At 41.8% G+C, this 17,330-nt stretch overlaps 1 protein-coding gene across 1 annotated transcript in view; it reads left to right on the top strand.

Annotated features, from left to right (window-relative positions):
* The window catches only part of tmeff2a (transmembrane protein with EGF-like and two follistatin-like domains 2a), a 127,466-nt gene that overhangs the window by 65,065 nt on the left and 45,071 nt on the right, over positions 1–17,330 (top strand). Inside the window, exon 4 of the mRNA XM_085765030.1 lies at positions 724–750. Within this exon, the coding sequence (XP_085621156.1) occupies positions 724–750 (27 nt within the window). The remainder of the gene's footprint in view (positions 1–723; positions 751–17,330) is intronic.

The following is a 17,330-nucleotide window of genomic DNA, read 5'->3' as shown; positions in this document are numbered from 1 at the left end:
TTGCTGGTCAGACTCCATTTGTTCTGGAGCTGTGAAGGCCCCAAAGCTCCAGACAGCAAGTGTACCTCCTCTTATAAAGCCCTCTCACTTGGGTATTCCTATATGGCGCTGAGCTATTATGCCCCCCCTTCCCCCTCCCAACCCCACCCCACTCCCTCCTCCTCCTCTGGTCTTCTGAGACCCGGTATGATCCCCGGGCCTGTGCGTTTTAGCAGATTGCTTTATGGTGCGGCTCAAGTTACACCACGGCTGTTCTGCGAAGTGCTCATCAGTATCCCTTTCAACAGCCAGAACGTCAAACAGTTCAGTGAGCTCCGTCTTTGAGGAGGCTTTACGCGCATTCGGCGGGAATGCCGTGGAGAAGGACTCGCTGAGACACAAACACACTGGCAACTGGAAACAGAAAACATTCCCACAGCCCCGAGTTGGAGGTGTTTACGATCAATGTGATCCATCCTCCGTCAGCCGCCTCACCAACATCCCCCTCCCCTTGCCAGCTTTTTACATTTTTTTTTTTTTTATAAATCTGACTCCCAGTATTACTTGCTGCATTATCCTATAAGAAATTACATTTCACCCAAACACACACACACACACACACAGAGACACGCACATTCACATAAGCCTCGACACACACTTCCATATGCAGACGCACGCTTATTCAGCTAATGTCTGTGGCTGTATGAGCTTCTGGTTAATAACTGTGTTTGTTCTTTTCTGCAGATGCCGGCTCAGGATCAGGAGATGATGGTAAGATTACTCACCCCCTCCTCCTCCTCCTCCTCCTCCTCCTCCTCCTCCTCCTCCTCTTCCTCTGTTTTTTCACGGGTTTCTCTCTGCTCATTGTCGTCATCCACGTTTTGCGGTTGCACGACACGGCCGCGCAATATACATACATTAGAGAAAACTCAATTAGAGGAACTTCCAGCATGCTTTGCTGCACAAACAAACAAGTTTGACTCAAATGTGCTTTAAGTTCTATTATGAACTTTATGAATCCTTACACGGTTTTGCTGTTTCAGTTCATGCTCTGCAGCCTCGTGCTGTGCACTTTTGTCCTCAGCAGACGGACGTTTCTATTATATCCAGGGCCGTTGCTAGGAATTCTGGGCCCCCTGAAAGAATACTAAAGTGGGCACCTGCCCTCTGACTTTTCCACTTTTTTTCTTAGACTACGTATGTATTATACTTTTTTATTTTGCCTACTTTGTTTTGATGCTAATGCAGCATTAGTCAGGGTCTTATGCAGAATAAATCAGTCATACAAAGATTAGACTACTGGGGTTTTTTGTGGGCCCTACTGGGCGCTGGGCCCCTAGAATTATCATCACCTTTCTCCCCTATACAACGGCACTGATTACGTCTGCTTCATTCATATCAGTGAGTTCAATAAAAAAGCACCTATTCCTTCAATGCGACAGAGTTCACACCAGCAGCTACATGAGGAGCACCTAATGAAGTGACGATGGAGCATACGCCTTGATTCTGCTGCCTCAAAGTGGCCGTTTGTTTTACTGACAAATGAGCAAGAGGGTGACAACAATCATCTTTTTCTTTAATTTGAACATCATGCTGCACATTATGATCACAAACAAGCTGCGGCAGAGAGACGCCCGTCTGCCTCACACCACCAGCTCTCTAAACATAAACATGGCCTAGTTATCGGAATGAAATTTGAAGGAAAAAATAATGACATGTTAAACAGTTTGAAAAAGTTTTTTCTTCTTCTTTAGTTTGCTTTGTATCAGCTGCTGTACACATTTCCTCGTGTTCGTTATTTCTCTCGAAACCACTTCTACCTTTGCGTGGTGTTTTTGCTTGAAGCGTTAACAAAGAACCAAGTGATCAAAATTGCCGATTGTGTCATAAAGGAGAGTTTTGAACGTGTTGTTTGCTCACTCTCCGGCTGCAGTGGGCGATAACACGATTTTGAGAGAAAATGAAAATAATAAAATAAATGTTTTGTGATAGATTTTTTCCATCCGAGCTATTTCCAAGTGTCTGCAATATGATTTTAATGCTATTATGGAGTTTATGGGCCGGGAGGCGTTAAAAAAAAAAACACTCAGAGGGGAAAAAAACAAGCACAGCAGTTACACATTTGGCCTGCACACTTAAATAATTAACAGTTTGTGCTTTTTCACTAGATCCCTAATCTCAAACTAATTACTTTGACTAAGGCTTGTTGTTGGTCTTGTCCCAAATTCAAGTTACACAGCACATGTGCACTGTGTCAGTGAAAAAGACTCTGTCAGGGCTCATTTTGAGAAGACAGAGCAGGCGCCATGTGTTACAGAGGGCGTGTGTCTTCTTAAACTGTCACAGTTTCTCCTCTCACTCTGCTCAGTGAAAGGGAGTAACAACAGGGCCTGTTTTTCCTCATAAGGAGAGTGTGTGTGTGTGTGCATATGTGCGTGTGGACCACATTGCAATTAATAAACACTGAAGCTGAAAGAAGACGTGAGTTTGGAGGGGGTGATAAGTGTGCGAGAGTTTATTTTAATAAGATGGAAAAGAGCTTAGGGCTATGAGTGACTTTTTATGAATAACTTTTCTGAGTAACTAATCATGTAAAACCTCCAACTGATTAATAATGTGTCATTCAACTAAGACTCTAATTTGTTGCCTAATTGACTAACAAGACTCAGCCCTAACGTCAGCAGCACAGACAGCACACAGACAGACAGTAGTGGAGCTCATCTGTCAGGTCATGTTTGTGGCGTGTGCATATATTTACACTCATGCATCTCATCCATCTCGCATCTATCCTGTGAGTTTACCCATGCAGCTCCTTTATTAACTCTCACGCGTAGAGCTTCACCGGGCATATATCAGGGGAGAGATTGGAAAAGAGATTAGTCCCCTCCTACCCTTCTCCCCCACCCCAAAAAAAGATGGCAGACAGATGGATGAACGAGCGGAAATGAAACTGGTGCTGGGTCAACCACAGTGAGCGTGTATGTGAGAGAGAGAGAGAGAGAGAGGGGAGGAGATGGTGGACAAAGAAATGGCCTGAGGAAAGTCGCAAAATAGATAACAGAACTGAGGAAACAGGCGGCGAGTGATACAGAGATGGAGGGAGAGAAGGAGGACGGGCGGAAGATAAGAAGCAGGAGTGGGGAGGAACAAAATGAAGCATAGATTCATGTATGGCCTCTGTAATACTCAGAACGTTTGCTGCACTCTATGTTAAACCTAATTATCCGGGCAGGGCTGCCGTTGTCCTCGGGCTATAAGAGAAATACCCCAAACCCTGCCTTGCGCTGTACTGTATGCCCACACAAGGAATACAAAAACAGACGTTTTCTTTTCATTGCGTCAAGTCGGTCCATGTATGTCTGCTCACAAAGTGGGCAAAGATCACACTTCCCAGGAGTTTCAGCATTTTATTGCAAAGCGCCTCAATAAATTCCCCGCGACTGCGGAGAAGCAAAGCATTTCCCCAAGTCTCTGTGGTGTAAATGCTCTCTGTGCCTTCACAGCACAAAGCCCAGAACAAAACCACAGGCCATAATGCACAGCGGAATCAAACATCCATTGTCTGCTTCTAAAATAAGGTGTGAATGTTTCACGTATTCCGCTCCCATCCTACACTTATAACCTCACCGCGAGGCAGGAAGAATTTCATGCTACATTAGTTTATGGGGTTGCAGTTTACATTAAGTGAAAGAAGCTGAGACAGAGGAACAACTGGAAGTCTTCATCCTAAAAGTAGTGATGTGCAAAACTTATGATTTCCAGGCAGGTATAGATACCAAATTAAAAAAAAAATAATAATAATAATACTGTACTGACACACTCAGGTTTGATGTTTTATGTAGAATGAAAATAATGTTATTTGAATGTATTCAAATGCCATAATAAATGAGCCAATGTCTATGTTTTTAAATGGTCTGTGTCAGTCAAAACTAATTAGCTAGCGGCTGCGTCACTGAACACCACAGTGTGACATTATATAATTAAGATTCATCCTTAATGTGTATTAAAATAATAATGAAAAATGATATGCCATTAAATGAATTGACATTAAAATATTGGCAATGAAATAGCCATTTCAGCATTGTAGGCTTTATTAATACAACTGTGAAATATTTAATTGAACTGATGCGCAGTGACCCAGGGACACAAACTACACTCCAAGTTTAATTCAATCTTCTATAGTTATTAGCATCTATTTTAAAAATGTATTGTATAATTTATCCCATTAATCAGTTTGAATTTAACACAATTCTGTGATTAAGAGATAAAGTATAACTCTCTCTCTCTGTACATGGATAATGCTGAAACTGCTGTGAAGTCAGTCTTGCCCTAGTGGCACCTCTCCTCATCTTCAGACCGCCGCTGCTTCACCCCATCATATTCTGTATTGTGATTAAATGTCAGATGCTTAACGAGGTGCCTCACAGTCCCCCCACGCACGCACATCACATACAGCACTGCTGCTGCTGCTGCTGCTGCTGCTGCTCGGAGAGCTGGAAAAGTTCCACTCAAGACCTCGTGGACAGTCAGCAAGTGTCAGAGTCAACACTCTGTTCAGGGACTGACGTTTCTGTGATAGACACGAGGAGAAGTTCCTCATTCAGATCCAGGTGATAGTGTAGTAGTTGCTTTCTGCTGTGTCACTGTTGTAGATGAAATGCACATTTACTCTGAGGTTAGATAACAATATTTAAAGGGATAGTTCAACATTTTGGCAAATTGGCCCATTGCCATAATCCCTATAGTTTTAGGAATAGGTTTGTTACCTTTAATTGTCGGTGCAAGCTATTTTTAGAACGGCGGAGCAGAGCCACGAGCTGCTCAGAGCTATGCAACGGAGGCTGATGGGATTTCTTGGTTTCCCTCGTCAGATACACAATCCAACAACTCCAAAACACTCTCATGGACAAGTTGTTATAAGTTGTAACACAGAGCATGCTGTCAAATTCTACATAATACATTCACTCTCAATGAGCAAAACTTGGGAAAAGTAAGAAATACAATATGAGAAATCCATTTCAGTCATGTCTGAGAGTGAGCTAGTTTGTGTTGGTTTCAGTGTTAATCAACTTGTATAAAAATACAAAGCAGTGGAGTTGGACTTGTCTATAACTGACACTGTTACATGAAGCCTCACTGACTTGTGTCAAAAATGCTAACGAAATGAAATGCTAACACTTTGAATGAAGCCAACAGTTAGCCTCCTGTGGAGCTGTGCTACATTTCACCAGCTATCACCTTATTAACTATAAAATACAGACAAGATCATGGACCTGTGGTTTAATACCAGGTTAATTAAAAGAAATACGATAAGAGAGGGTGAGTATACTTTATTGATCCCAGACTAGGAAATGGCTGTAGCAGCAGGCCTATAACACACAATACCAATAGAACAATAAAAGTGAGAATAAGAATAGCCTATCAAATTAAACCTCCAACACAACGGGAATGATAGGCAAGGTGAAACGACTTGATACAGGTGGTTAATAATTAAAAGCCCATCCCAGATGACATCCTTCCACACAAACTGGCCACAGTACTGATAACGCACTGGACCGTGTTGTTTTTGGGACCTGTTTGGGGACTTGGGTTGTCCATGAGTTTTATTTTAATGGTTAACTGGTCCTTGGTCTGAAAAAGTTTGAGAAATACTGACCAAGGATTTTTCAGAGATTTATAATGCCCTGCACATGATATAATCTAACAGCACACAATACTGGAGGTGGCATAAAAGATTGCTAGTGGCACAGCAGGAGCAGCAGAAATGGATATTAATGCATCAGGCAGGGGAAGGGTGAAGAGTTTAGTTTCATTATGCACATTAAAATAGCCTGCCATCCTCTAAAAACTAGTTAGAAAGGTTTTCTCTTGAAAGCTAAGTATGAATGCTCACCTTATGAGACCCCGCAGGATTCAAAGTGGAAGCTTGATAACTGTCCTTATTCTCAAACTGTCAGATAAATCTGACGAATCGATCAATCAGGGGGAAAAGAGACACTTAAGAAAAAATAACTCAGGGGCAGAGAGGATATTTGTGCAGTATAGGAGCGAGAGGGGGACGAAGAGGGCAAGGACAAGAGGAGGAGAAACACAAACACACCCTATAAAGATAGAATCATAGCGTGAGGTCAAAATAGATGGGGAGATACAGTAGAAGAGACGGAAGGGAAGGAGGAGGGGGCCTGGCCGGGGTGGAGGGAGGGAGATGTGTGCGTTTTATGAGCAGAGGAGAAGGTTAAAGAAAGTGGTTGTTAAAGGGAGGCTAGACTCCTGTTGAGGAAAGCAGCAGCGGCGAGCACATCCCGCTAAAAATCAAATGTATTTTAATGGCCAATGATAAATCTACACACATAAAACCCGGGTCAGCCGGGTGGTTGCCGGTTTCATTGGTTGTATAGTCTGTCCTACTTTGTGGAGAGGGCAGGGCAGACCAGCTGCATCAATGCATGCATGCGTGTGCATTCATGCTTGTGAGAGTGCGTCCTCTTTGTATCTGAGTGTTTTTGTTGTTGTTGTTGTTTTATCTGATAAGTGGGAACACAAGTCAGCTGTGCAGGGAGATGCCCTTACGACATGAGTCTGGTCACATGGCCCCTTTAGTCAGAATCAGACATTTGTCCAAATCAAATTGTACATTGGAGAAATTGAATTGCACTCACATGATCATGGGAGGACAAAGGACAACCAGAGCCTTAAATTTATATGGGTTTCAACAATTCCTGTCCAAGTGTATTTTTAAAGAGGAATGCACTATTTAGCCATGCTAGTAGCTCTGTGGACAACAAACACTACAATGCGCAGTTGAAGTAGAAAACCAAAGTAGACATTTGTGAGACTTCATGACATCACAGGTTAAATATTCTCTGACAGTGATAACATCAAGACAACAGACAGGGTGGCTCTCTGACATCAACATCCACATACTGTATAACTACTGTCCCTATCTTTGCATAGCATGCCATGCACATATGCTACCATTTCACCAAGGATATCTACCAGATGGTGGTGCCAGAGGGATCACCTAAGTGATAAGGAGGCAGTGTCAGGGGACCATGAATATCTGTGCAAGATGTTGTGCTCACCCATCTATGTGTTGCTGACATATTTGACACTAAAGCTGCCTGTGACACTACAGAATCACAAAGTAATTAGGGTTCAGCCTCTGGGGACCATGAATTTATACACAAAATTGAATCCATTGAAGTGTTTGAGCCTGTGGTGGACTGATTCAATTCCAGTCAGACCGCACCAGTCATGCACCAAACAGTGCATAGAGCTGATCACTAAATAGGGTTCTTTATATAGAGAATACAGCCTGTTAAAATGTTAGTTCGCCAGCCAGTAACTTTAATTATTCAGTATCTTTTTAAAAGACCCAAATGTACTTTAGGTCCCTGCTTTTCACTGTGCCATTTTCAATTCAATATTACATCTCGACTTTTTGAAAATGTCTCTTGTAGGCTTTATTTAGTCCCGGATAGAACCGGCTAGAGCACGCAGAAGGCAGCAGGACAATCCTGCCTCAAGTCCCAAAGTCAACGACTTGAAGTCTGTCATGCTCCGTGGGCTACCGGCATTGAAGTGAACTAATTTCACTGCAGTTTCAAAGGGTGAGGCTTATCTAAATTAAGTGCTTTGTCAAGGTCAAAACTGTGTCCCTTAACTTATCAGAGCCATTTCTCAGTTTGAATGGTGAAAAACGAGTCCATTATGAGCCTTTAGTGACAGAGAGAGAGCATGGAGGCAGTCTGTAGTCTAATTACCAGTATTTATGGGACACTCTTCTAAGTGTCTCTGTCTTTTCAGCTACCTGATTTCTTTTGTCTCCCTCTAATTATTTCCAGAGCTTTGTTTAGCCTGAGACTTTTTCAGGAATTCAGGATATGAAAACGACTATCCTGCCATCCTGCCATCCTGTCACCTTCGATGATACACACAATCACAATACATCACCTTTTTTTTATATATTCATGTGCACATGCGCCACACCCTGTCTGTGCTTTTTATTACTTCTCTGAGTGTTGACTAATGAAAAGATAAACACTGCACTTGGCTTAATTGAAATACAATAGCCTGATTGGGGTAATTAATCTAATGATCAGACCCACAACACTATGGATTTGCAAGCACTTCATTAATTTGAATAAAGGGTGAGGCTCCACTACGGTGCAATTATGAATCCAATTTCAATTGATCTCCGTTGGCTGGAATGCAGCAATGGAGAAAAATGATTATATGAGGTAGCACTCCACACTTTATTATTTTATCGACTCTGCTAACGTCGTGCCGCAACGTATTCAATATCAAAATGAATGTAAAGACTCACCAGACTGTACTAATACTTACACTTATACTTTGTCCTAATGTCCTAACATTAATAATATTAATGACATATTATATCGGTGTGTCTCTAGGAACTAGATGTGAAAAGCACACAAATAGAATAGAATAGAATAGAATAGACAAGTGTGTTGCTGAGGTAAAATAACTGGCTGACCAGCGGTTCCCCTAGTGATTGTTCCATTCGTCCATTTCTGCTCGAGCAGCCTCCACAATGACGAGCTGCTGCCCCAGTCACACTGCTATTGCTATGGTAACCAAGTTAGAGGTTTAGGGAAGTGAGTAATCTAATCTTCCCACTTTGTGGCATAACGATAAGGCTCACCACTGCCAGCCCACCCGCTTGTGTGTGTGTGTACGTGTGTGTTTCTGTGTGTGGGGGTTTGTGCGTGTCTTATTTGGTCATTCTGTGCTGCATGTCTTACTCACACACATACACACACGCACACACAGAACCTATCTAGCCAATATGTTCCACCCTAATAGGCAGGTGAAAGCCGAAGGGCAGATAGGCTTCCAGCCTTGTTGAAAAGTCTGAACCTTACTGAAGTTGACATTCTGCACCAATATCCTCAATATTAAAGGGAAGCTCGGCTTGTGCCTTTGCTTTAGATCTTGGATTGCATGATGTTTTTCAACTAAAAAAAGACATACAGAAATATGTCTGAGTGGTATTATGATCACTCCAATTAAATTTAGATGTATACGCTGGATGAGCAGCCGTCATTGAGACGAATGAAGTGCTCTCTCCATGTATCTATGCAGGACATTTATGACAGTACCATTAGAATACACATTAGACATTCAGTAATATTTTTTTTGATATTTAATTCTTAGGGACAGCGGTTGTCTGGCTCACACACACAGTCAGGAGAATGAACCTGCACAATGCATGATTTAAGCTTAAAGCTAAAGCCTGGGAAACAGTGTGTTCATTATGTGGCAAAACAGCAAGTAACAATGTGGAGGCTAAAGCAGTAGATGGGTGTGTACCCTGCTATATTAATGCAAGAGACCAGGGTTTGTGTCCTGAATGAATCTCCTGTAACAGATTAGTATTTTTGTATGCTGTGCTGTGCAACACGTTTGATTTGAATGTCAGGATGAATATTGATCGGACTTATTCCAAATGGAAACAAATTTTAACATCAGATAAACGTCTGGTGGGCCCACCATAATCTAAATAAATAAATGCAACAGCCTATACAACTTAAAGGGATAGTTCAAGGCATGAATTTGCCTCTAAAACAACTCCATCTCATAATGTTCTGTTATTATCTCATAGCGTGGTGAGTGTGCAGGTCACAACTTGTCCACCAGAGCGTTTTGGAGTTGTTGGATTGTGTATTTGATGAGTTTGATGAGGGAAACCAAGAAATTCCATTAGCCTCTGTAGCATAGCTCTGAGCAGCTGGCGGCTCTGCTCCACCGTTCTAAAAATAGCTTGCACCGACAATTAAAAGTAACAAACCTACTGCTATGACTATAAGGATTATGGCAATGGGCCGATTTGCCAAAATGTTGAACTATCCCTTTAAGGAGAACAATGTCTCTCTACACCCATATAACTAACAGTCAACAGTAATGTATGAATAATATAGTGCATACACAGACTGCATATAAATTGCCAGCACTGAAGATGGAAGATGTTCTCACTATAACTGTTACAAATGGCAAAAGCGTCACATATGAGGTAGTTAGCAAAGACCGCAAGGCTGATATAACACCATGAAGAATTACATTGTACAATTATGCAACCAAATATAGGATAATAATAATAATATCCCATAAATTGAAGTATGTGCTTATAGAGTTCAGAACATGAAGGACTTCTGAAGGTGTTCCATCGTGATTGATGATGTAGGTACTCTTCCGTCTGCAGTATAATAGCCTGTAATTTACTGTGATCATGATTTCTAAAGATGGCTAATGCAGCTGCATGAGTAAGTAGCTTTATTAAGAACCCATGAGCTGCTTTATTTTTTTTTTAGCAAAATATTCTTCTGTATAAAAGATGCATGTTAAAACCCTTAAAAAAAATCAGAAACCCATCAGCTTTGTATATGAAACATATGCCGAGTTGAGGCATGTCTTTCCCAGTGAGGCTATGATACTAAACACACTGTTGTCCTAAGTCACTTTCGACAAACATCTGCCAAACAGCAGGATCGCATTACACTGAATTTACATTCAGATTCACGCTGATGGTGGTGGTGAAAGAAAGGCAGAAGGTCTTGGACGGCGCGTTGCATACACAATCAGCCCTGTTCCTCACAGAGCGCCGAGCGTGGAGGAAGGAAGGGAAGGGAAGGGGGCATGTGGGGTTTATTGTAATGCGTGCGAAGATAGTGGCTGATGTTAAAAAGCAGATCCATCTCATCGTCTCACCAAAAGCATACGTTAAGGCAGAGCAAGAAAGACGCGGCCGATAAGCCTTTATTTTGGCACAGGGATAACGTCGTAATCTAGACTGAGAGGGATGGGATCTGCAAATGAGATAGAAGCAAAGTCATTATCCCTTCATCCACACACATTCACTCTCTCACCACACCCTCCTCTTTCTCTTTCTCTCTCACTCTCTCCCTCTCACTCCGTTTCCATTTCTCACCTCTGCTGCTTTTGCTTTTCCTTTTCCTTTCCTTCTCTCCATGGGAACGTATCCAATCATACCACTCTGAAATTATTATTAAAAAATTCCACTGCCTGCATATGTGTGTGTGTATGCGCGCAGCAGGGGCTCTGTGAATGAGATGAGTTTGGGTGGGGTATGAGGTTCAGACAGTATCTGGTGCGAGAGGCGATCGGCAGCCGCTGTGTGTCAGAGCTACGAGTGGAGGCGTGTGAAAAGTGGGACAGAGGCTGATGAGAGTGGCAGGGTCACCTTTGGGCCAGCTCGCGACTCAACGCCATCAGGGCTTTCATCGTTGTATCTCTTTCCTCTCTCTCTCTCTTTCTCTCTTTTTTTTTGGGGGGGGGGGCTCTGAAAATAATGGAACAGGGGCTGAGAGGGAGAGCGGCGTAGAAGGGGAGCAAGATTGCGACCAAATCGAGACACCGTGGACAAGGAGGGACAGATATTGGAATAGAAAGATGGAAGGATTTGACTTTTCTGTAATGGCAGGGTCGGACTGGGATTAAGAGTGGGAATTGGGGAATTAAGTGGGACCACAGGAAAAGATTTAAGTTGTGAGTTTGTGTGTGTGTGTGTGGGGGGGGGGGGGGTACAAGTGAATCAGTCCGCAGTTGTGTGCCTTCATATTTGACTTGGGGAAAAAAGAAATATTGTAAAAGTGCACGTCGTGGTCGTGGAGGCAGCACTTCCTCATGATGTCAAAACGTACAGTGGGCAATAAAACAAATGACAGATTGTATCTTCATCTTCCCGGAATACACGGCACACACCAGCTCAGTGATATTCAGTTATATTGTGCCATAACCATCTGCTGTATACACTCACACCCTCACACTGTAACTGTCACGGCTGTAAAGAGTGTACTCAGGCAAACAGATAGGATGTCCCAGATAAATGAAGGCTCATAATCCTTCACGCCGCAGAGATGGAGACATCCACTCGCCCTTTTGGCCCTTCCCCGGGGATTTCAGGTCATGTCTTCTCTTCTTATGTAAGTCACATAAAAACACATCTGTAATGGTACAGTAACGCTGCTCTCTGCTCAGTTTGTCTGTGTCTGCATTAGAAGTAGTTATTATTAACACTACTGTAGCGCTGCTCTTCCCAATTTTTATTGTCATTTCGGTCACCATGGTGATATGTTTTTTTCTCTCTGTCTCTCTTCTCTCTGTTTTTTCTCCTTTTCTTTTCTTTTTTTCTTTCTTTTTTTTTTTTTTTTTTTTACAGTTTCTCCTTCCGCAGATCATTTTCCCGTTGTTACAGTTTGGTAAAATCCCAGATTTCTATAATTACACAAATTGCCATTTCCTTTGTCACCAGCGAGCTCATTAGGAACAGCATGTGCCAGATGATGATGCTGGAGAAGCAATCTGAGCTACGGGTTCACAGTGATACCGCGGCCTCAATTCCATGTAGAAAGAAAGAAAGAAAAGTCATGTTTGGTGGAGGTCTTCTCAGTGGAAGAACACTTTTTTTTTGCATCGACATAACTATAGCAGTGAGTTTTCTCCTCTAACACACAAGAGGTTATTTTTTACAGTTACATTATAATCACAGCTTAGGTGTAATATCTATTTGTCTCTGTCTTTTCACATCCTTCCTGTTCACACACACACCAGCATAGTATGCCACAGTGGTAAAGCTAATAATCGGAGTTCCTCCAGATGATTTAATGAGGCTTTTATTTTATAATTAATTCATGTGCTGATTTTCTTGATTAAAATAAAATGTTAAAGAGTGAAAAACAGATTTATTCAGACTCGTGTTTGAGGATATATATATATATATATATATATATATATATATATATATATATATATATATATATGTATGTATCCCTGGACCAGTAAACGTATGCTGTGTCCCACAGAGACTGTTTAAATCATCCTGAAGCAGGAGATTCTAATTCTGTTCATCAGTGCAAACGAGCCGTCCTTCCACTTTCTCTCCTGAGCCCTTCGACAGTGTTGTGTTCCATATGTAAACATCTGAAGGCTGTTTATTTATCAGCTTTAATGCTCGTATGAGGATGAGTGGGTGAATCCCTTGTGGCGTTCAAGTGGGAAAAGTGTGTGTTTGTGTGTGTGGCCAGTGTGGCTGCCAGTTTGTTTACATCAGAGAGGCTGATTTGTGAGACGGTGAATTGACAGTGAAGGGACAGTTGATTTAGCAATAAAAGGAGATTAACTTTCATTTCTATATCACAAGATAACAGAACATATGATTTTGTCCATCTCAGTATATATTTAGACACATAGATTACTTTATTTCCTACTAGTCAATCTGCCTCTTTCATAAATTCTTTTTTTTATTTATCTCATGGCCCAAATTACCTTTCAATAGCTTCTTAATTCTAAAGTGAAGATGACTGTGAGCCTTTGAGTCACATCCTCTAGGTTTCTCTCTAGTGCTTTTTCTTCTCTAAATTGCTTCCTGTAGATGTGAATCTCAAATAACCTGTGTTACAAGCAGCTGTCAGTCTTTATTCTCATTACCTGTCAGTTTGTTTAACGCAGAGACGAACAAACTCAATTTGCGAACCCCAGTGTTTCTGCTGCTGTTGAAAATTGTGAACAGAAAATTTTTCAAGTGAATAATTCCATTCACCGTTTCCTCACTGAGCTCAACATGTTGCGTTCATCAACGCTACAGTTCTGTTCTGTTCTTTGTCAGTCATCTGCACAGGTGACATAGTGGATAAAGACTGTATGTAGAGAAGAAATGAACTTACATTTTGGTTACAGGTTGTAACAATCTCTTGTATTTTAGGTTCCACTGATTAAAATGTTTGAAGCACAGAGGCAATGTAACCGCACTGTTATTTAACTAAACAGAGGTAAACAAGAATCGCCTCATTAACGAGTGACACCTTCATCATTAACGGGCCTGTCCGGGCTTTGCTCATTGTAGTAGAGTCTCTTAATCTTCAAGGTGCACTTGTTCACTAATAGCCGCTTTACAGCAGCATCACAGAGCAAATTGCGTGCTGTAGGTGTCATGTTAAACTTGTCGTGCACCGCGTCGCAAATCAGGCGGGGGAAAGGAAAAAGGAAATATTGAGCTGTCGATTGCATGTTGGCTGTATGTAGGTGTGACTCTGAGGTCACGGCCTTTAGCTTCCTTTTTAAACTCTCATTAAACAGTGACACGACAAGGCACTTTGGTGTCTAAGCTTCTTTCCTCTGTTGGAATAATGCCCGGACACATTTGTCCTCCCAGTGCTTTTCACTGCCATGGAGACATCCGTCAATCCCGGAAGAGACTTGTCAAAATTCACTGGCAGGATCTGGTCCCTGTGTGTTTTTACACTCAATCATTGATTAAAATGAACTTATATAACACTGTTTGGAACAAATCAGCTAAGTGCTTTATAAGCAACTTGGAACTAAATCATTTTTTTCCAAATTAAATGAATCAAAAAATGTTACATTTCGTTATTAGAGACGTGCAGAGTCTTGTGTAGATTATTGTGCTCAGTTTGGGTGTGTGTGTCTAGTCCAATGTCAGATTAACTCATTTTAAAGAGCGTTTTATTACTGATTTGGTATTCAATGCTGCATTAAATTAATGTTTTTACATTAATAATTTAATAGTAATAATACCATAAAAGTGGTTGCTCATAATGCCAAATCCATGGAGAATGATAAAGTGTCACTTTTTGCATATTTTATTTTGTTTTAAATGTGAGAAATTCCCATGGTTTTTACATTAATATCCCAAAATGACAAAGTGACAACAAGTTTAAAGATCAAAAACTCTAATTTCCCACCGGTACATCCACCAACTCCCTGATATGACCCATAAATGTCTCCTCTAGCTTTGCTTTGAAGGTATTAAAAAGTATTCGATCCAATTTAGGGAAATATTTTCTCTTGAGTAAAATTCACCTACAACTGTACCCCAACGTTTCCCCACATGGACTTCAGACCATCAGACTTTTCCCTTTGCTCAGCTCATAATTACTATGGTCACAGAGTTCACCTAACATCAAAATATAAACATGGTTCATATTCACCTGCTGCACAGACGACCTTCTGGCTAATTCTCTGCTGAAGGTTCAACCTCCAAAACTCTAAGGAGCTCCGACCATTAGTTCATTACTCTGTAGACGCAGTCTATCTGGTCGGTCTTGACCCTTCCTGCTGGTTATTCAGTTCGGCTGGACGGCTTTGAACTTTGAACAGTGCTGGTTCCTTCACTATCGAGGCCACTGTGCTCCTGAGTCAAAGCTTTAGAAACTCTCTGTACATCACCACAGCATTAGCACAGAGATTGACAGAGGTCCTTGCAGTTCCTGGCTTGATTTTCCTCCTGCCATGCAGTGGGAATTGTGGGACTTCAAACACACAGGTGTGCTCCTAGCTAAACTGTGTCCATTCCATTCATTCATTTACTTAAAAATGGGATGTCTCAGTTTTTCGATTGTATCATAAATTTGCAGAAAAGAAGAAAACATGTCCTTATGTGTTATCAGTTGGCAGTTTCATCTAAAATCAAAGCTGCAAGTGTGCCAATGGCGAAGGGGTCTGGATACTTCCTGGAACCACAGATGACTGCAGGTTTAATCAGACTCATGGGTCACTGTTTTCATAGTAATAGTGGACTGCATGCGGTGTGTCGTAGAGACACACAAACTAAATATGTTTTCCATGTTATAATTGTATTAGTGCTGGTACATGTGCAGCCAGATATCTGGGCCAGTGAAAACCAGCTCTTGTCTTTTCTCAAACTCCCTCCACTCACATCCTCCGCACCCTTAATATGGATTTACTCATTCTCCCTTTTTTCCAGCTCCTTTCCTCTCGCCTGGTCTGGTTCCCACTCCACTATTCCCTGTAGCTCTCTCTTTAGCCCCGGCCAATCCTCTCTGGTGGTCTTGTGCACACAGGATTAGCCATTAGCTCTTAGTTTTCTCGTCCTCCTTCACCCCCGAGACCAAAACCCTGCCACCACTCACCCGCTGCCTGCCCGTCCAGGGCCGCTCTCCAACGCTCAGCAGTGTGAGATTGGCCTTGCAGGCTGGTGGCGAGATTAGACGTGGCATGGTGGAGGCTCAGCGGGCAGCCAGCTGACACCAGTGAAGTCGGTACAGAGTAGTTGCAGGCAGGAAGCTGACATTTCCCGAGATTTTCTGTCACTGATGCATAATGGAGCAAGCAGGTGATGGGGACAGAAGGGGCAATACTGTGCCAAGATCACCAATGTGTGTGTTAGTCCAAAGTGAGATGGATCACTCGATAGAGAAGGTCTGTTCAAAGACAGAGTTCATATGTTGTTCATTGTTTTGTGTGTGTGTATACTGTATATGGAAATGCATGTGTTCATATGGAAATGCAATAATGCATTTCCATGTTCAGGTGAAGATTCACCTGCGGCATCAAGTTGAAACTGTGGATTTTGCAGCAAACAGTTGGTTAGTTACACATCCAATAAATACAGAGCAAGATATAATTATTCATCATTCAATATTTGCTTCTGAGGGATATATCTAGGCAGCAGGTGTTTTGTCAGCAACCAGCAGGTTGCTAGTGTTGCCATTTTTTCATTGTGTATTTATTTATTTATTTGACCAAGAACAGCTGCCTGGTGCAGCACACATACAGTATATGAAAGCCTGTTAGTATAAAACACTGTATCTGAGGCCAGTCAGTCCACAATAATTCAACAATAATTCTCTGTTAATTTTGATTTATCACTGGTACTTGACGTTTCCAGTGGCATGTGCTATGTTCTTCTGTAGACTGTATTTTAAAGGGGTCTGTTACTATGTGTGCCTCAAAATAGCACCATTGATGCCGTGATTGGTTGTTTGTGCATGTCAAGCAGTGAACCATATTGAGAGTGTATCAAAGTTTCTCATTTTTATGTCATGCTAATGTTTCTCAGGCACTCTAGCAAATTCTTGTTGCCGTGCCCACAACAGATGCCGTCCCTTCACGTTGAAAGCTCCGGCGAAATGCGTCCTTTGGTCTCTCCGACAGATCGCAAATACCTTGTGATTGAAGTGCTTCTAAGTGGCTCAGAGCAATAAGTAGCAAAATGAAAATGGAGACTTTGAAACAACTGTCAGATAGTAAAAGTGCACATGAGCACAAAAGCCTTTTAATATTTAGCTTCCTGTAGGACAGCTGCTTCCTCACTGGCTAGTTTCATCCTGATAGCTGCTCCAGAGTGGATGAAAGAAGACATTTCTAAAATCTGTGCCCCCAAAGATATAAGTCAAGCCTGGACAGATGCCAATGTGAATTTTTTTTTATTGCATTAATATTCCAGCAAGCAAATGCAGGCATTTTGGGGATGGAAAAGTCAGTTTCAATTTGTTAATGAGCTGATGTTGGAGGCTTCTTTTTTTTCACAGTCAGCCAGGGTCAGTTAAGAC

This window comes from Trachurus japonicus, chromosome 21 (assembly GCF_045865225.1).
Source record: "Trachurus japonicus isolate A0001 chromosome 21, Traja_1.0".
Classification (NCBI taxonomy): Eukaryota; Metazoa; Chordata; class Actinopteri; order Carangiformes; family Carangidae; genus Trachurus; species Trachurus japonicus.
Note: the sequence above shows the minus strand (reverse complement) of the source record. Positions and strands in the feature narration are given on the sequence as shown.